The sequence below is a fragment of the Phalacrocorax carbo genome (assembly GCF_963921805.1).
Source record: "Phalacrocorax carbo chromosome W unlocalized genomic scaffold, bPhaCar2.1 SUPER_W_unloc_5, whole genome shotgun sequence".
Taxonomy (NCBI): Eukaryota; Metazoa; Chordata; class Aves; order Suliformes; family Phalacrocoracidae; genus Phalacrocorax; species Phalacrocorax carbo.
The window spans coordinates 997,688-1,018,455 of NW_026990256.1; the positions used below are offsets into that span (position 1 = coordinate 997,688).

General features: G+C 51.0%; 1 protein-coding gene across 1 annotated transcript in view; it reads right to left on the reverse strand.

Moving 5' to 3' along the window:
* Positions 1 to 2,739: 2,739 nt before the first annotated feature.
* LOC104051009 (AP-4 complex accessory subunit RUSC2-like) overlaps positions 2,740 to 20,768 on the reverse strand; it is a 29,302-nt gene continuing 11,273 nt past the window's right edge. Inside the window, 6 exon segments of the mRNA XM_064439979.1 lie at positions 2,740 to 3,718; positions 4,032 to 4,205; positions 4,837 to 5,794; positions 6,932 to 6,978; positions 8,036 to 8,141; positions 9,111 to 9,285. Coding sequence (XP_064296049.1) covers positions 3,538 to 3,718; positions 4,032 to 4,205; positions 4,837 to 5,794; positions 6,932 to 6,978; positions 8,036 to 8,141; positions 9,111 to 9,285 — 1,641 coding nt within the window. The 3' untranslated portion in view covers positions 2,740 to 3,537.

The window sequence follows — 20,768 nt, forward strand, 5'->3', positions numbered from 1 at the left end:
GGGCTCATTCCTGCTGGACTTGGAGGTCCAACACTCATGCTAGTCTAAGTTTAAAAGCCCCAGACTCCTTCCTTGTGAGTGATCTGCAGCCACCAAGCCTCATGGCCAGGTTCTCCCAGGCTCTGGATCCTAGACTCACAACCCATCCTTCACTGTCTCCTTCCTGTGCTACTCAGGACTTCCTCCTGCTGCCCACAGGTTACAAGTTCCAGTTTGGCCACGTGTATTGTGTCTGGCTGGGATGGAGTTAACCTTCCCCATAGCAGCCCTCACAGTGCTGTGCTTTGTATTTGTAGCTAGAAAGGTGTTGATAACTGCCCTGGTTTCAGCTGCGATAGAGTTAAATTCCTTCGTAGTAGCTAGTATGGGACTGTGTTTTGGATTTTTGCTGGAAACAGTGGTGATAGTGTGGAGATGTTTTAGTTGTTGGTAAGGAGCGCTTACACTGGTCAAGGACTTTTTCAGCTCCCTGTGCTCTGCCGGGTGCACAAGGAGCTGGGAGGGGACACAGCCAGGACAGCTGACCCCAACTGACCAACGGGATATTCCATACCATATGACATCATGCTCGGTATATAAAGCTGGGGGAAGAAGAAGGAAGGGGGGGACGTTTGGAGTGATGGCGTTTGTCTTCCCAAGTAACCGTTATGCATGATGGAGCCCTGCTTTCCTGGAGATGGCTGAACACCTGCCTGCCTATGGGAAGTAGTGAATGAATTCCTTGTTTTGCTTTGCTTCCGTGTGCAGCTTTTGCTTTACCTATTAAACTGTCTTTATCTCAAACCATGAGTTGCCTCACTTTTACTCTTCTGATTCTCTCCCCTGTCCCACCAGGGCGGGAGTGAGCGAGCGGCTGCGTGGTGCTTGGTTGCTGACTGGGGCTAAACCATGACAATAACACACCAGTGTTCTGGCTATTGCTGAGCAGTGCTCCCACAGCATCAAGGCTGTCTCTCCAAACCCACCCCACTCCCAAAGGTCAGTAGGCTGGAGGTGGGCAAGAGGTTGAGAGGGGGATGTAGCCAGGACAGCTGACCCAAACTGACCAAAGAGTTATTCCATACCATATGATGTTGTGCTCAGCAATAAAGACTAAGAGAAGGGGGTGGGGGTGGAATTTGTTATTAAGGTTTTTGTCTTCTGGAGCAACTGCTATGCATGCTGAGGCCCTACTTCCCAGGAAGTGGCTGGACATTGCCTGCTGATGGGAAGTAGAGAATAATTTTTTTTTCTCCCCTTTGCTTCCATGTGGGGCCTTTGTTTTTCTTTATTAAACTGCCTTTATCTTGTCCCACAGGGGTTTTTTAATCTTATTTTCTCCCCCACATCCAGTTGAGGAGGGGGAGTGATAGAGCAGCTTGATGGGCACCTGGCATCCAGCCAAGGTCAACCCACAATACCACACCTACGGACATCTTTCTTACAACCCACTGAGCACCCTGAAGAAGCAGATGCCAGACTGAAATGGTGTGAACTCCTGTCTGAAACCTGCTTCGGCCCCTACAAGCATGCACAAGGAATAAAGACAAGGAACTCTGAACAATGCTGCCTCCCTGAGACATACCATCACCTGATGATGTGATGTAGTCCCCCCACTCTGAACTGACAGGTCAAAGCAACCCATTTTCAGCAAGAACAAAAGATGGGACAGGTTTATGAGATGCTCAGGAGTAGTGCCCTTAATGGTCAGCTGCTTCTTCCCTGCCTCAGGTCTCAGCAGAGCCTCTGAGCCTGTGTGGCACCACTGGAAAGGGTCAAAACAACATGGGCTCATGCAGGACAGAAGAGAAAAGAAATACCCGGTCAGGGGCAGGCACATCCAGCCTGGGTCTGGGAATACACCAGAGGGATGAGGAAAGGACCTCTGGTCCTGCACTTCAACTGGACAATACAGGGACTGAATCAACTACTCTTGGCCAGGTGGGGTCTATCTCCTCCCTTCTCCCATGGTCTGCCATAAACCAAGGATAGTTAGGGACAATCTATTTCCTTCTGAAGGTCTGGTGTTGGCTGTGGCTGGAGGCAGGACAAAGCCTGCAGTGCAGTGTCCCAGCACAGATAACCTTCAGGCCCTTCCCAGGGACAGGCTGAAATCACAAGACACTAGCAGGAAGCTCAATCAGCACCTTTTTAATTAATATGCATCATAAATAAAGAAATAAATAAAGGCAATACATCTTGTTCTAACAGGGAAATACAAATTAAATATGGTGCAACATCTGCTAAGTGATGTACAAGCAGGAGATAACCTTGCAAGACCAGGGCCCCTTGCCATGGGGAAGCCAGCTGAGGCACAATGCTGCGAGCAGCATCAACCTGGCCAAGGCACCAAATACTGGTATAGCCTTTCATTAACATTGTTCCCCACCTGACGTGCAGCAGGCAGCATGAACGTGGCAAGGAAGGGGTTGACTGGCATTGCCTCTACCAAGGACCCCAGGACCCCCAGCAGCCCCTTGTGCTCATGTACAACACTTACCCCCTCCCCACTCCATGGTACTGCTCAGCAAGACCAGAAACCCTATGCCAAAGGGAGCACCATCCCTCCCTCCCCATCTCCCCAGTTCCCTCTGGGAGCACCCCCCTGCTCTACTTGCTGGGAGCACTGCCCCCAACTCCAAAAAACATCCCTAGCCCAGTCAGGGACTCTGCCCTCACCCCCTCCCCTCCTACTCCCTCTCTACTGAGTATCCCAGGGCATCCTAGGCACTGGGTCTCTGCTCAGCATGGAGGGGCACGGGGCCACCCCCCAAAGCACCCATCTCCACACAGGGTGGCTCTACCCATCCTGGACCTATGTAACACTGAACATCCATGCTCCTTCCTCATGATTCCATGCACCCCTTTGCTCTGCGTGCACACACATACCCTGTCCCCCTCCCCTGGCTGTGGACAGATACAGCCCCAGGCCCTGCAGCGTGGCAGTGCCAGGCCACTTTGCCTGGTACAACCCACCAGGCACCACTATTACATGTTAGGACAGGGCTGCTCCAGAGTGGGGGAGCCTACCTTGCAGCCTCCCTTCAAGATGCAATGCAACCCATTAGCCCGACCTTGCCAACACACAGTGCTCACACCCCTGTGGCTGATGATGCCAGGGATGCTGAAGGCTGCAGACCACACTGCCGCCCCTGGGGAGGGGATGGCCAGCATCCTGCACTCGCCAGCATGAAACTGAGCCATGCAGCAGGGCAGCACTGCCCTGGCAGGGACTGCTTGGGTTCCTGCTATGTACGAGTCCATGGCCTACGGGTGCTGGAGATGGCATGGTGTGGAGGGGGTTCAGACAGTCTCTGGTATGGCTGCATGCACGGCGATGCCTGGCAATACAAGGTGCAACTCGCAGAAGGCCCCAGGGGCTGAGTCAGCCTTTGGCAGCTGCATGAGGAGGAGCAAGAAAGAACCACCTTCTTATACCTTACTGTATTCTGAAATGGTAAGAACCTAGCAAGAAGCTGTGTCTGTTCCTCTGGCAGGGTGGGTTTCCCCAGACAAGCCTCAGCAGCCCATGGTACTGTGCTTGGCCTCCAGGTCACGTCAATAGCCCTCATCCTCCGGGTGGGTGATGTACATGATGGGCACCAGTCCCTTCTCGGAGCCGAGGCTGCACTGCAGCCAGTCACCATCCACCTTGGAGATGATCTGCAGGATGTCCCCCTTGTTGAAGCTCAGCTGTCCTGCCTCGGTGGCAATGTGATGGCAAAGAGCTTTCACCTCACTGCAGGCAGAGGGAGGGGAGGAAGAGTTAACTTGCCACAGCATGCTCACCCCACTGAAGCCCAGGGACCACCATGGGCACAGAGGAGTGAGGAAAACACCCCCTGCCTCCCTTCCCAGCCAGGCTCTCAGCTGCCCCCCAGCTCCCTATTACCTGCAGATTGCAGAGTTGGGGTGGACAGATGCACAAGCTGTGTCACTGCCCCGAACCGTCCCCGGTCCATGAGCACAAAGGGGGCTGGGTGAACTGCAACAGGCAGAGCCATGCCAACCCCAACCCACCACCTGCAGGATGGCCATGTGGCGCTGCTCACCAAGGAGGGTGGGCAGACAGCCCCCAGGCTGTCCATAACTCAGGGGGCACTCCAGGTGGCTCTGGCCAGGGGGGCTCCGGCTCAGGGGCTGCTTCTCGCCACATGCTTGCCCTGACTGTCTGGGCCACCAGCTGGAACATGGACTTGTCCAAGCTCAGCCAGCCGGAGGGCAACCTGCAAGAAGGAGATAGAAGCAGGTAGTGGCAGGGAAGCATACCTTGGGGCGAGGAGCAGCTGCTCTCATGGCAAGGTCATGCCTTAGGGGTCTGGCTCCATGCACAAAATGCACCGTGGTCCCCAGGCTGTCTCCTGGTGGGGAGGGCTCAGCATCTTCCAGACACGCCATGGCCTAGACTGGGAAGGACATTTCTAGTGGCCATAGAAACAAGAAGGGTGCAGATGGAGAGGCAATGCGGGGCGGGCCCAGCTACCTGGGGCAACTTCATGCCTCCTCCTCACCCGTTGTGAGCAACAGGGATGGCTCCATGTTTTGCTCTCACTTAGTACATGTTTTTGGGAGGGATGAGGTGATGACGGGGGCGGTGCAGCAGGGGCCCTTCCTGTGGAGAGGGGGCTTAGGAGCAGAGGCAGTGGTAGAGCTCAGGCAGAAGATTGAGCAAGGGTAGGAGTCAAGGAGGGAAACAGTGGTGTGGGCAGGCAGGCAGGGCTGGGAAGGGGTGACAGACCTCTCTGTTCACATGCTGCCTCTGATATACCGCCATGGTGTAGCCCAGTGGTCAGCTATTGACCTGATTTCCACCTGCACTACTGCAACCCCAGGTTAACCAGCTCTCCCCATCCCTACCTGTTAGGCTGCCTGGGTTCTTTTTGTACCTTCCTGGACCCAAACAAATGTCCCCACTTGATGGGCTGGCTGCCCTTTGATGCACTGATGCTGCTCTCCTCTTGGGGGGCTGCTGCTCCCACTCTTTGCTGAGTCCCAGTCTCCTTTTCCTTGCTGTGCTTCAGCTCTGTAAGCACTGAGCCTGGGGGGCTGCCCATCCAGAAGGGCCAGCTCCATTCCTTCACCTCTTCACCAACCAGTACCTGCTGGGGCTTTTCCAAGGGCTCTTCCACAGCTTCAGGACTTGGCTTTCTGGCAGCCTTGGGCCTCTCCTTCAAGGTACCCTCAGCCTCTGCACCCTCCACCACCCCTTCACAAGGGGGTGGTGCCTTGCGGGTCTCCACTGACCTGGGCGCAGCATTCAAAGCTGCCTTCTTCTCATAGTGGATGAACTTCGAGCCTTCGGCCGAGCCCTCAATGTATATTTGAGAGCTCTGCATGAGCTGGTACCACCAGCCCGCCTGCTTGTCCTTCTTCCCCTCCCACATGCTCTCTTGCACCTTCCTCCGCTCTTCCTCCTTGTTGCCATCTCTGCATGAGGCCCCCAACCCCTTGATCCTCTCAGTCGCAGCTTGCTGAGGGCTGTGGCCTGGTGAGATGTCCTCATCTCTGGTACCCACTTTGCATGCTTCAGGGGCAGTGCTGCAGCCATAAGGATCCTCACTGCTGCCCCGTGTCTGCAACAGCTGCAGGGTGGAGTGTGTGGAAAGCATCAGGTCCTGCTTCACACGCAGCAGCTCCTTTTGCTGCTGCTGCTCTTTGCACATCTGCATCAGGTGGTGCTCAAAAAGGAGGTCTAGGTTGAAGGGTAGCAGGGAGAGAGGCTGGAGCAGGAGCAGGAGCTCCTCAAAAAGAGGCTGGCACACGCTATGAGACAGGCACAAGAAGCCTACTGGCTGGTAGTGTGCCAGGATGATATCTGTAGGGTGAGAGACATTTAATTAGATGAGAGGCCCTTGCCACCTTTGTCAAGCCACCAATAAGCTGCTGAAGCTATGGGGAAAGGAGTTGGACACTAGTTTTTGGTCACAGCTGTGGCTGCAGTGTGAGGCTCAGCACTGGGTCAGGGAGCACCAGATGCTCTGTGAGCTCTAGGCAAACTGGCCCAGGTATTGCTTCCAGTCGTGCCTGCAGCCAGGACCTGCCTGTCAAACTGTCCACCAGGATGACCTCTGCCACAAATGCAATGGGAGTAGGGTGCAAATAAAGAGCATCAAAGAGGGTTGGCACACATTAAGATTCTCTTCCCCACCTCATGGGGATGAACAAGGAGCTGCAGATCTGACCAGCACCAATCCCCTGCAGAGAGAGAAGTGTTGGGGACAGCTGAATACAGTCTTTCCAGGAATCTGGCTGGGCTGAACTGTGGATCCTAACAAAATGAACTAGCATTTCTACCTGCAGCATTCATCCTTCACTTCATTTGACCACATCTGCAGTGGGCCCCGCCCAGCTTTGTTGTCAGGTCTCACTCTCAGGGAGAGAGTTAGGAACAGGATTTGTGGACATTTGGCAGCTTGGTCGTTGATGCTGGGTTATCTGTACACTCCAGAAACATTTCTGGTTGAAAAAACAGATACATCCAGTAAAATCTGCTTTTCATTTGTCAGGAGGCTTTCCTTTCCATTTCCCATGGCTGAAGGGTTTCAGCTAAGTGTTCACACCTCCAGCCATATGAAGCTCTCAGGCACTGGGCAAGGGAATGCAGAAATTTGGGGAGGGTTAGATCTGGTCTCCTGCAGGTAGATCGAGGGATTTGCATTGGAGGTGATAACCTTGGGTACTAGCTGTAGCTGGGAAGGACATGGCTGTCCAGGCTCTCCACAGCTCAGGTGGAGGGAGCTGCATGGAGCTTTGATGTCCACCTCACTCCCTTTAGTTGAGCAGCCCTCCAGCAACACATACACTGGGACTGCGTATAGTCCTTCAGCTCAGAGCAGAAGAGAGCAGCCTAGGCTGAGAGACCAAGAGACACGTGTGCCCCAGAGCTTAGATCTGTGCTCTACATTGTGCAGAATTTGGCCCCCACTGCAGCCCACAGCCCTCAGGCTCTTACCTTCATGGTTGTAGAGGTGGTTGAACCAGAACTCCAAGGACTGGATACTGCAGGAAGGGAAAACAAGCAGGGAAAGAAAGAAAAAGTGAAAAATCAATTCACCCCCTTCATCCTAGCTGTTCTACAGGAAGTGTGGCTGGAAAAGGGCATTTACACACATAGCCCTGTGAACCTCAAGGCCTAGTGAAAGGACAGTGGCTCACTCCCATCAGCATGCAGTAACCACAGCCACCCAGCCTGTCACAGAGCCAGTTTGCTTTACATGAGGCATTGTGCAACTGTAACCCTTAACAACCATGTTTCCAGCAAGTTTCCTCACCATTTAGCTCCTATATCCTTGACAGAACTTAGCTTTGCTGAGAAGGGCTCATGCAAAAGAGGTAAATCATCTACAAACATGAGACCATTGCTGCAGGCTTGGCCCAAAATATCCTGGCATCTTGTGCCAGCAGGGGAGAGCTGGGCCATCCTGGGCAGGGAGAGCAGGGCAGAGCTTGCTCCTGCTTATAGGGTTCTCCCAACATTTTGAGATCTTGGGGGCTCTGTTGCCACTGTCAGAGCTCTTGCTGACCACTGGAGAGGAGCAGGGAAATACCATCCTAACAGCACTCATCTCTTTACTGCAGCCACCTTCTGTTTAACACAGAGTGTACAGTGCACACTCCTTATCCAATATGGTCAGCCTTGAGTCCTGAACCAGGGCAATTTATCCTTCAAAGCCTCATGCGCTGGGATTCACTGCAGCTCCAGGAAGCAGTGATTTAAGAAGGGATTTTAAGGAGCAATTTGTGTGTTATGTCTATCCCTATATGAACCCTGACAGACAGACTCTTCCCACCTAATGTTTTGGGGCTAAAACAAGCTGACAATGTTCTTCAGTGGGCTACAGACAGCCCTTCTCAGTTCTGGTCTGATAGGGGTAGGGAGCTCCCTGGAACTCCCTTCTGGAGTTCCCTGGGGCTCACAGCTTCTTCCTTCCCTCATCTACAGCTGGGAAGTGGCTTCCCAGGTTTCTTAAGTCTTTTCATTGGCAACTGTGCCTGCTTGCAGTCAAGGACCAGCACCTGGGCAGTGACATGCAGTCAGCCCAGGGAGGCTGCTTACTTGAGGAGGCCAAAGACAAATGCGTTGAACCTCATGGTGTGGTTGGTGAGCTCTGTGTACTGGCTGATGTTGCTGTAGAGGCTGTGCAGCAACTTGGTAGAGGGGCCTATGGAGAGAAGTGAAATGTTGAGATTAGTTGTGGTCAGAAAAGCCAAAACAGCATCACAGGAAGGAGCATCAAGGCAAGACAGAAGTTGGCTGGGTGCCCATGCCCATATGTACATTGCCCCTCCACCAATCATGAAGATGAGCTCACTGCATCTCAACAGTTAGACTTCACAAGGGTTGAAGTTGTGGTCTGTCCCAGACTGCTACTCCAAAACTTTGGGAGTTTCAGTGGATGGAAAGTACCCCAGGGACCTGTCTCCCACACTTCAGGGACAATCACAGCCCTCAGCTCAGAATCAGCAGGTAAACAGAATATTATGGTGAGTGGTTATAATTTGGGGTGTCCGCAATCACAGAGATAACCCCAGAGCTGGAGATTTGTCACAAACAGGATAGGAGGCTTCCCAGCTCAGGATGTAAGCTCTTCATGATGCAAAAATCAGTGTGACCCTGCCATCCATAACCTCAGAAAGGAGTTCTCTGGATGGTAGCCACTGCCACAGTCCAAGATGCAGACTGGTGCTAGCAGAGGGTGCAGGTGATGTGGGCATGCTTGAGCCAAGTTAGCTGTGTGTGCAAATTTTCTTACAGACCAGGCTAGAGCACAGTTCTGCCTTACACAGTAGCTGTGCAGGGCTAAAGATGAAGGTCTACAAACACCCTGGAAACTTAGAGTAGGGAAAAGGACATTCTTTTAGGATTTTTTTTCTTCTTTTTTTTTTTTTTCATTGCTGGGGGCTGTTATAGGAGAATGTAGAAATTTCTGGGAAAATGACAATAAATATTTGGACAGACTAGAGTAGTGGCTCTCCCACCTTGCAAGAGAAGGTCAAGGTGCACCTTGCTCTGTGCAGGGAGCCATGTATTATTCTGCATCCCCATCCTTATACTCAACCTTCCCCAGCACCTCCCAGCCACAACACAGGAGTACCGCAGAGCGATGGGCATTGCTGTATACCCTCCATACCTAGCTGGGTGGATGCCTCCACCATGCTCCAGGGGATGTTCCTCCTCTGGCCAATGATCATGTCCAGGACATAAGCCTTGAGCCCGTCACTCAGGATGTCCTGGACAGCAGGGCACAGGTATTTCAGGATGAGATGCCCCACGTTGGGGCTCACAGAGCTATTCCCAAGTTTGGCCTAAGGGAGAACAGGCAACAGGGAGAGGGTTGGTAACTGGTCTACAAGGTACAGATGCATGCAAACAGTCCAGTCCCGCTTGCCTGCTACAGACACCCAGCAGGCAATATTCAGGCTATGATGATGCTCAGCAGCTCCTTGAACAGGCAGGCTCTTCCCCTTCACCCCTGCTGCCTCATATGCCAATTCTGGGTTGCTCCCTGCAAGGTCTGCCCCAGTCTGGGATGAAGCAACAGCTTGGGAAGAGAATATCCCAGCTTGAGAAGAGGATATCTGTCATGGTTTTAGCTGGGGCTAAACCACGACAATATCCCAGTTAGAAGGGATGCCCAGTTCTCCCTACAGGCATAACAAGATTGTCCTGCTGGAGGAAGGGCTTTTTCTGCTTCTGTAGATTTTCTTGTTGCCATTTTTGAAGTAGGAAGCAGCAAGTGCATAGGAACTTCCAGTACCAAGGGGTTAAGGAACACTTAACTCAGTGACATGCTGAGCTATAATTCCTAGGGATTACTATAAATAAACAGGGTGAGGGCAAAATGGATGGACAGAGCCCAGCATCAGCAGAACAGGGATATATTCTGCTGCATATAATCCTTGAGCTGCCAAGGGGTCTATCCAAAGGGGTCAGCCCCAGTCCTTGCACATCATGTCGGTGGTCCCAGGAAGTTGTGTTCAGGGCACAGATTTTACCAGCTGAGCTGGAATTACACTGGCCAGTTGGTACAGGTCCACAAAGGTCCTGAACTGAGACTGAACTTCTGGGTCAGGAATAATCCCTCCAGATCCATTGAGTGTGGGAGCATCAGGGACGGGTGCTGCCTTTTGCCAGGCGAATGCTCAGCCCTTGGCGCAGTGGCACATAATGAAACCCTAGGTCAAAATCATGGTGTTGTCTAGTAAGTAAAGTAATGGGGGAATGTTGTGATTATTCCCCAAACCAACATTGCAAGAATAGGAAGTTCACGGTGAAGCTTTCAAAAGCTGTGGAAATCCAAATAGCTCTGGTTATGCTGCACAGCAATCTCTGCATCAGCAACAATTGTAATTAGGGGCAAATTACCCTGGACTCTGAGATAAGTTTGAATGGGCTTGGAATCTGTCCCAGTCAGGTTTCTCCTTGGGGATAGCACTCAAGGCAGTTGTCATGTACAGTATCACATCGGTGCCCCAGAGTCCCTGAGACTGAAGCAGAACATTCAGCTTTGAGAGGAGGCACCACAAAGATGCTGAGTGTCACAGGACTGCAAATACTGGCTGGTACAAACAGAAGTGAGCTTGCTCTGCCTGTGTTATTCCAGAAATGGGAGATGAGGGGAGCACAGGCCAAAGAGAGCCAGACCCATGGGCAACCTAGATCAACTCTGAAGCTAGTGGGTTCATGGTAAGGGTTATAGGGGAAGCCCAACTGCCCCAAATGGGCAATGACTGATGGACCTTTTTATCATTATGGAGCCCTGTGAGACATCAAGGGACTCAAGCTCAAGCACCTTTATGAAATGCCTCTACACCGATGCACGCAGCATGGGGAATAAACAGGAGGAACTAGAGGTCTGTGTGCAGTCACAGAGACATGGTGGGATAACTCTCATGACTGGAATGTGGTCACGGATGGCTACAGGCTTTTCAGGAAAGACAGACCAGCAAGGCAAGGTGCGGGAGTTGCTCTTTATGGGAGGGAGCAACTGGAATGCATCGAGCTCTGCCTTGGAGTGGAGGAAGAATGAGTCAAGAGCTTATGGGTAAAAATTAAGGGACAGACAAAAATGGGTGACACTGTTGGTGTTTGCTACAGGCCATCTGATCAAGATGAGGAAGTTGCTGAAGCCTTCTACAGACAGCTGGAAGTAGCCTCACAAACGCAGGCCCTGGTCCTCATGGGGGACTTCAACCGCCCTGATATTTGCTGGAAAAGCAACACGGCGAGCCACGCACGATTGTTGTGGTTTAGTCGGCAACTCAGCCCCACACAGCCACTCACTCACTCCCCCGCCGGCAGGATGGGGGAGAGAATCAGAAAGGTAAAGCTCAAGGGTTGAGATAAGAACAGTATAATAATTCAAATAAAACAATAACAACAACAGCAACAATAATGCAGTGAAAAGGAAAACAATGAGAGAGGCGCAAAACCCGGGGGGGGGGCGGGGGGAATGAACAACCAAAACAAACAGAAGTGAAGAAGTGATGCAGCTTCTCATTGTGCGCCAACGCAATACTGCCAGTCCCTGAGGCGCAACTGACACCCCCGCACACCAACTGTCCCCATTAATATACTAGTCATGGTGTCACATGGTATGGACTGAATATCCCATTGGCCAGTTGGGGTCAGCTGTCTTGGCTGTGGCCCTACCCATTCCGGCCTCATGCACACATGGCAGAGCATGGGAAGCTGGAAAGGTTCCTGACTACTACAGACGTTACAGTGAAGAGAATTAACCCCTTCGCAGCCAAAACCAGCACATTCTCCACCCCTTATTCCATACCATTTACACCATGCCCAGGTCCCATACCATCCAATACAACCTTACCGACCACCACCCCTCCCCTTCCCATCCTTTGACGTAATACACAGACAGCATTCCCTTAGTTTATGGACCTTCCCTGTAAAATGTCCATTAAAATGTCCATTGAGTTCACCCAGTCCATGCCTCTGGGCTCCATCTGTCGTATCAGTCTTTCAGAGTGGGAGAGACAGAGCATGTGGCGTTGGGTTGCTGCATACTGAGTCAGTCATCATTCCATCACTGCTGCACTTCGTTTGTTTCATCAAAGTTCATCTTCCATGGATTGGGAGGTTTTTACTATGATATCATTGATATGGCATATAGCAACCAAAGAAGAGATGACATAAAATATTATATAGCAGTTTGCATTATGCCATTCAGTTCACTAGCTGTTTTCACCCCAAATCAAATCCCCTTGAGGCACACATCGGACTTCATCTTCCCGAATCACCCACCAAGGGCACCCAGGTCCTCGAGCAAAAGCAATCCCACGAATGGGTTTGCCTTTGCCTGAGGCAGGAAGAACCCAGACTGTTTTGCTGAGCATAATTTTTACGTGCACTACAGGGATTCTATCTCCTTCCACAGTACATAAGATTTCTAACTGGGCAGGGCCAGCTCGATTGGCAGATCCCCTCGTGTTGACTAACCAGGTGGCTTTCACTAAATGTGTATCCCAGTGTTTAAATGTTCCACCCCACATTTCTCTTAGCATAGTTTTTAACAGTCCATTGTACCATTCATTTTTTCCGGAGGCTGGTGCCTGATAGGGGATGTGATACACCCACTCAATGCCGTGCTCTTTGGCCCAGGTGTCTATGAGGCTATTTCAGAAATGAGTCCCATTGTCTGACTCAATTCTCTCTGGGGTGCCATGTCACCACAGGACTTGTTTTTTGAGACCCAGGATAGTGTTCTGGGCAGTGGCATGGGGCATGGAATATGTTTCCAGCCAGCCAGTCGTTGTTTCTACCATTGTAAGCACATGGCGCTTGCCTTGGCGGGTCTGTGGGAGTGTGATATAGTCAATCTGCCAGGCCTCCCCATATTTATATTCCAGCCACCATCCCCCATACCACAGAGGCTTTACCTGCTTCGCTTGCTTGATTGCAGCGCATGTTTCACATTTTTGGATAGCCTGTGCAATAGCGTCCATGGTCAAGTCCACCCCTCAATCACGAGCCCATCTGTACGTTGCATCTCTCCCTTGATGGCCTGAGGTGTCATGGGCAAACCAAGGTTGAAATAATTCACCCTTATGCTGCCACACCAGCTCCACCTGAGCCACTTCAATCATAGCAGCCTGATCTACCTGCTGGTTGTTTTCATGTCAACGACAGTAATGATAAGGTTGAGTGCTTATGGGTAAGGATCAGGGGAAAGGCCAATAAGGCAGACATCCTGGTGGGAGTCTGTTATAGACCACCCAACCAGGATGAGGAGACAGATGAAGTACTCTACAAGCAGTTGGCTGAAGTCTCACAATCTCTAGCCCTTATTCTCGTGGGAGACTTCAACTTACCAGATATCTGCTGGAAATACAACACAGCAGAGAGAAAGCAGTCTCGGAGGTTCCTGGAGTGTGTGGGAGATAACTTCCTGATGCAGCTGGTAAGTGAGCCAACCAGGGGAGGTGCCCCGCTGGACCTGCTGTTTACGAACAGAGAAGGCCTGGTGGGTGATGTAGTGGTCGGAGGCTGTCTTGGGCTCAGCGACCATGACAGGATAGAGTTCTGGATTCTTGGAGAAGTAAGGAAGAGGTTCAGCAAAACTGCTACCCTGAACTTCAGAAGGGCAGACTTTGGATTGTTAAGGAGTCTGTCTGGTTAACAGAGTCCCTTGGGAGGCAGTCCTGAAGGGCAAAGGAGTCCAGGAAGGCTGGATGTTATTAAAGAAGGAAGTCTCAAAGGCGCAGAGGCAGGCCATCCCCATGTGCCGTAAGTTGAGCAGGCGGGGGAGAAGACTGGCTTGGCTGAATAGGGAGCTTTGGCTGGAACTCAAGAAAAGAAGGAGAGCTTACTGCCTTTGGAAGAGGGGGCAGGTGACTCAGGAGGACTACAAGGATGTTGTGAGGTTATGCAGGGAAAAGATTAGGAAGGCGAAGGCCCAGCTGGAACTTAAACTGGCCGCCACCATTAAAGATAACAAAAAATGTTTTTATAAATACATCAGTGACAAAAGGAGGGCCAGGGAGAATCTCCCTCCTTTGTGGGATGCGGAAGGTAACCTTGCCAGGAAAGATGAGGAGAAGGCTGAGGTACTTAATGCTTTCTTTGCCTCAGTCTTTAATAGTCAGACTGGTCATCCTCGGGGTTGTCAGGCCCCTGTGCTGGGAGATGGAGAAAGCATGCAGAATGAAGTCCCAGTTGTTGAAGAGGTGGCAGTCACCGACCTGCTCCTTCACCTGGATGTTCACAAGTCCATGGGGCAGGATGGGATCCACCCGAGGATACTGAGGGAGCTGGCAGAGGAGCTCACCAAGCCACTCTCCATCATTTATCAACAGTCCTGGTCAGACTGGGAGGTCCCAGATGACTGGAAACTAGCGAATGTGACGCCCCTCTATAAGAAGGGTCGGGAGGAGGATCCGGGGAACTACAGGCCTGTCAGCCTGACCCCGGTGCTGGGAAAGGTCATGGAACAGATCATCTTGAATGCCATTATGCGGCATGTGCGGGACAACCAGGGGATCGGGCTCAGCCAGCATGGGTTTATGAAAAGGAGGTCCTGCCTCACTAACCTGGTCTCCTTCCATGATAAGGTGACCTGCTTAGTGGATGAGGGGAAGGCTGTGGACGTTGTCTACCTGGACATTAGTAAGGTGACGGAAAACCAGCGGGAGACAGGCACCATCCGATGATGATCAGCAAGTCTCGTTTATTGGCAATCAGCAAACATCTTTTATACCATTCGTTAATTAGCGCATACATATTGCAAAAGCACAGCTCATCATTGGCTGGGAGGTAAATGCCAACTCCTCCCATGCTTATCTCTTGCGGTCAGCCTTGCAGCTAGCAGTTACTTGTTTCTCACATTCTTTTGTCGATCAACAACAGCTGGCCTCACATTCTCTTGTTGACCAACAGCTGGGCCCAAGGTCGCTCGGACCTTGAACCTGTTTTTCTACTTCAATGCCCTCTTTCTGCTAGCCATTCTCGGGCTAGAGTTTCCCACAGTAAGGCCTTTGACACTGTCTCCCACAGCATTCTCCTGGAGAAGCTGGCTGCTCACAGCTTGGACAAGTGCACTCTGTGCTGGGTTAAAAACTGGCTGGATGGCTGAGCCCAGAGAGTGGTAGTGAATGGGGTCAAATCCAGTTGGTGGCCAGTCACGAGTGGTGTTCCCCAGGGCTCAGTGTTGGGGCCGGTCCTGTTCAATATCTTCATTGATGATCTGGATGAGGGGATTGAGTGCACCCTCAGTAAGTTTGCAGATGACACCAAGCTGGGTGGAAATGTCAATCTGCTGGAGGGCAGGAAGGCCCTACAGAGGGACCTGGACAGGCTGGATTGTTGGGCCGGAGCCAACAGTATGAGATTCAACAAGGCTAAGTGCTGGGTCCTGCACTTGGATCACAACAACCCCATGCAACGCTACAGGCTTGGGGAGGAGTGGCTGGAGAGCTGCCTGGAGGAAAAGGACCTGGGGGTGCTGGTTGACAGCCAGCTGAACATGAGCCGGCAATGTGCCCAGGTGGCCAAGAAGGCCAATGGCATCCTGGCTTGTATCAGGAATAATGTGGCGAGCAGGAGCAGGGAGGTGATAGTGCCCCTGTACTCGGCACTGGTGAGGCCACACCTTGAATACTGTGTTCAGTTTTGGGCCCCTCACTACAGGAAGGACATCGAGGTGCTGGAGTGTGTCCAAAGAAGGGCAACGAAGTTGGTGACGGGTCTAGAGAACAAGTCTTCTGAGGAGCGGCTGAGGGAGCTGCGGTTGTTTAGCCTGGAGAAGAGGAGGCTGAGGGGAGACCTTGTTGCTCCCTACAACTACCTGAAAGGAGGTTGTAGCGCGGCAGGGGTCAGACTCTTCTCCCTAGTAACAAGCGATAGGATGAGAGGAAATGGCCTCAAGCTGCACCAGGGGAAGTTTAGGTTGGACATTAGGAAAAACTTCTTCACCAAAAGGGTTGTCAGTCATTGGAACAGGCTGCCCAGGGAGGTGGTTGAGTCTCCATCCCTGGAGGTATTCAAAAGAAGGGTAGATGTGGTACTTGAGGATATGGTTTAGTGGTGGACTTGGCAGTGATAGGTTAGTGGTTGGACTCGATGACCTTAAGGGTCTTTTCCAACCTTAACGACTCTATGATTCTATTATTCTGTGTTCCTCAGTGGCCCGACTTTTGAGGACGTGAGCATCAACGTGATGTACCTTTACAATAAGGTACTCTAACCGGGCAGCATTATCTTGCCACAATGTGGCAGCCCAGATGGGTTTGCCTCTGTGCTGCCAGTTGCTCTGCTTCCACTGCTGTAGCCAGCCCCACAGGGCATTTGCCACCATCCAGGAGTCAGTACAGAGACAGAGCACTGGCCACTTTTCCCGTTCAGCGATGTCTAAGGCCATCTGGATAGCCTTTACTTCTGCAAACTGGCTCAATTCACCTTCTCCTTCAGCAGTTTCTGCAACTTGTCGTGTAGGACTCCATGCATCAGCCTTCCATCTCCAGTGCTTTCCCACAAGGCGACAGGACCCATCAGTGAACATGGCATATTACTAATCATTTTCTGGCAGTTTGTTATAAAGTGGGGCTTCTTCAGCACGTGTCGCCTCCTCCTCTGGTGATATTCCAAAGTCTTTGCCTTCTGGCCAGTCCATAATCACTTCCAAGATTCCTGGGAGACTGGGGTTTCCTACTCGAGCCCGCTGGGTGATCAGTGCAACCCATTTACTCCATGTAGCATCAGTTGCATGGTGTGTAGAGGGGACGTTTCCTTTGAACATCCAGCCCAGCACTGGCAGTCGGGGTGCCAGGAGCAGCTGTGCTTCAGTACCAACCACTTCTGAAGCAGCTCGAACCCCTTCATAATGCTGCTAAAATCACCTTTTCAGTTGGAGTATACCGGGCTTCGGACCCTCTGTATCCACGACTCTAAAACCCTAGGGGTCGACCTCGGGTCTCCCCTGGTGCTTTCCGCCAGAGGCTCCAGGTAGGGCCATTCTCCCCAGCTACAGTGTAGAGCACATTTTTATTACATCTTGTTCTGCCTGGACTGGCCTATGGGCTACTGCATGAACTATTTCTCATTTAATCTGTTCACAGGCTTGTTGCTGCTCAGGGCCCCATTTGAAATAATTCTTCTTCCAAGTCACTTGATAGAGAGGGCTTACGATCAGACTATAATCTGGAATATGCATTCTCCAAAAACCCACAACGCCCAAAAAAGCTTGTGTTTCCTTTTTGCTAGTTGGTGGAGACATGGCTGCTATGTTGTTGATCACATCCATTGGAAACTGATGATGGCCTCTTGCCATTTGATTCCTGATAACTGGATCTCTTGTGCGGGTCCCTTGACCTTACTTTTTTTATGGCAAAACCAACCTTCAGAGGGATATTTTGGACTGTTTTCTTCCCTTTCTCAAAGATTTCTTCTGCTGTGTTGCCCCAAACGATGATTTCGTCAATGTATTGTAGGTATTCTGGAGCTTCTCTCTGATCCAGTACAGTCTGAATCTGTCCATGGCAAATGGTAGGACTGTGTTTCCACCCCTGGGGCAGTCGATTTGAGGTGTACTGGACGCCCCTCCAAGTAAAAGCAAACTGTGGCCTGCACTCTGCTGCCAGAGGGATGGAGAAGAATGCAATAGCAATATCAGTTGTGGCATACCACTTGGCTGCCTTGGACTCCAGTTCGTATTGACGTTCTAGCATGTCTGGCACAGCAGCACTCAACGGTGGACTGACTTCATTCAGGCCACGATAGTCTACTGTTAGTCTCCACTCTCCATTAGACTTCCGGACTGGCCATATGGGACTGTTAAAGGGTGAGCGGGTCTTACTAATCACCCCTTGGCTCTTCAGTTGGTGAGTCAGCTCATGGACTGGAATCAGGGAGTCTCGGTTGGTGCGATAATGCTGCAGGTGCACTGTTGTGGTGGCGATCGGCACCTGTTGTTCTTTGACCCTCAGCAACCCCACAACAGAAGGGTCCTTTGAGAGGCCAGGCAAGGTAGACAGCTGTTCAGTTTTCTCCGTCTCCAAGGCAGCTACTCCAAAATCCCACTTGTACCCTTTTGGGTCCTTGAAATTGCACTGTGCACCAATGTCCACTAAAGCTTTGTACTCTGGTGGGTCGGATGTGCCAGGCCATCTAATACACACAGTCCAGTAAACCTGGTTATCCCTTTCCTCCACCTGGCTGGTGGTAGAGCCCCTCTATTCCTGATCATAGTATTCACCACTCACTTCTTGTAAATACAAATCACAAGTGTCTCTATTAGGACCATAAATAAAATGAGCGCTTCAACTCCTCTGTCTGGGGAATTGCTTACTGGAGACTGGAGCAGCAGCTTTCTGGGAAGAACCACCCTGAGCGATCATTTTTCTTTGCAGCTCACGTACCCGTGCCTCTAGGCCTGAGGTAGGTTTTCCATCCCACTTCTTCATGATCTCTCCATGGACAAGCACATAAAACCATAGGATGCCTCGTGGTGTGTATCCCCTCTTTTGAGCAAAGGGACGATTACTCCTAACAGCTGAGATACTGGTCTATAACCGTGGGGAGTAGGACATATCTCCTTTGAGTTGCTGGACTTAGGAAAGTTTCTCCACAGCAGAAACTAGCGAGGAACAGATATTTGCTTCATAGTCCCGGAGTCTATCAGTCACCTCCGCCACTGTTGGTGCCTCCTCATCTTTCCAGGACATTACTGCCAATGAATTTGCATACGAGGATGGTGTGCTCCGGACAAACTTCTGCCACATGGGTCGTGTGCACTCGGCTTCATCTGGATCTTTGGATGACTGTTGACCGTCCAGGTCACCATAAATCACCTCAAGCACAGCTAATTCCCTTAGATACTGGATGCCTTTCTCCATAGTTGTCCATTTTCCTAGGCGATATACAATATCTTCCTTGAAGGGGTACCTTTTCTTCACAATGGACAGGAGTCGCCTCCAGAGGCTGAGGGCTTGTGTCCCTTTTCCAATTGCTCTGTCAATGCCCCCTTCCCCAGAAAGGAATCCCAGTTGTTTGGCTTCCTTCCCTTCTAATTCCAGACTACTGGCCCTGTTATCCATGCTTCGGAGCAGCCAGGTGGCAATTTGCTCACCTAGACAACAGCCGAAATCTTTTCCCACATCTCCCGACTCACTCAAGGACAGGGATCGGGTGGTCTCCATTCATTTATGGTTTTTTCCTCCTCTTCTCCTCATGATGGCCCTGCTTCTTCCTCATCTCTTTCTAAATGAGTTGACTTTCTCTTCCATGATTTCTTCTTGTGTGTAGGAGCGACTGGTACTGGCATGGGTTGTTTCTCTGAATCAGCTGCAGTGCCTTTCATCATGGTTGGAGCAGCTGCAGTGCCTGTCACTTTGCCTTTCAATCCAGAGACCTTCTCTTCCCCTTGGGAGCACTGAATACTGTTGAGTAGGGCTCACTATGCATGGGCCAGGCCCCAGCATGTTGCAGTTATCTGTGTCTCTCTACATTTCCCAGGGTAAGAACATACATTCTGCAAATATTCTAATAGTTTTTCAGGATTCTGCACTTGTTCAGGGGTGAAGCTCCAAAGCACTGGGGGTGCCCACTGCCTTAGGTATTTGCCCATGCTATCCCACATGCCCTGCCACTCAAAACTATCAAAACTTGGGGCAGATCTCAGGATGATATTCTTAAGTTGCTTTCTGACCTTAGTCAAAACCAAAACAACATGCCCAACATCTAACAATAAGTATATCTGAACTACCCAAGGATGTTCAAGATATATATACAAAAAGGATGCTGCATTAAAGGTGGAGAAAGCATAGAAGTAGCAAAGATACTATTCTGTATTTCCTCCATATAAAATCTCTCAGAAGGGGAGGTATAATTGCTAATTGCTTCAATAAGATGGTATCCAATATACAGTAACAGTTCCAGCAAAAACCCTAAATACCAGATAAAGCTGAAAACCAGCGTTTGCAGAACAGATCTGTTAGGCAAAACATCACTAATCACAGCAGAACACAGCAGACTAAACAGACCAACACCCGTCCTTAACACATACTGCAAAAGCAAGAACATGGTGCTGTTACCAGCACCTGTTATCTCAAACCCTCTGTGCCCCATGTTGGGTACCAAAAACGCTCTTGTGGTTTAGCCAGCAACTCAGCCCCGCACAGCCGCTCGCTCACTCCCCCACCGTTGGGATGGGGGAGAGAATCAGAAGGGTAAAACTCATGGGTTGAGATAAGAACCATTTAATAATTAAAATAAAACAATAACAACAATAGGAGCAATAATGCAATGGAAAGGAAAACAATGAGAGAGGTGCGAAGGTCGGGGACAGGGGGGAATGAACAAACAAAACAAACAGCAAGTGATGCAGCCGCTCACGGCACACCAACCCGATGCTGCCAGTCCCTGAGGCACAACTGCCCCGCCCGCACACCAACTGCCCCGGTTAATATACTGGTCATGGCTTCACATGGTATGGAATGAATAACCCATTGGCCAGTTGGGATCAGCTGCCTTGGCTGTGGTCCCGCCCCTTCTGGCCTCATGCCCACATGGCAGAGCATAGGAAGCTGGAAAGGTCCCTGACTACTACAGATGTTACAGTGAAGAGAATGAACTCTTTCTCAGTCTCAACCAGCACAATGATCTAGAAGATTCCTGCGGAGCATTGAGGACAACTTTTTGATACAGGTGGTGGAGGAGCCAACGAAGCGAGATCTGCTGCTCGACATTATTCTAACAAACAAGGAAGGGCTGGTTGAGGATGTGAGAGTTGGGGGTAGCCTTGGCTGCAGTGACCATGAGATGGTTGAGTTCACGATAC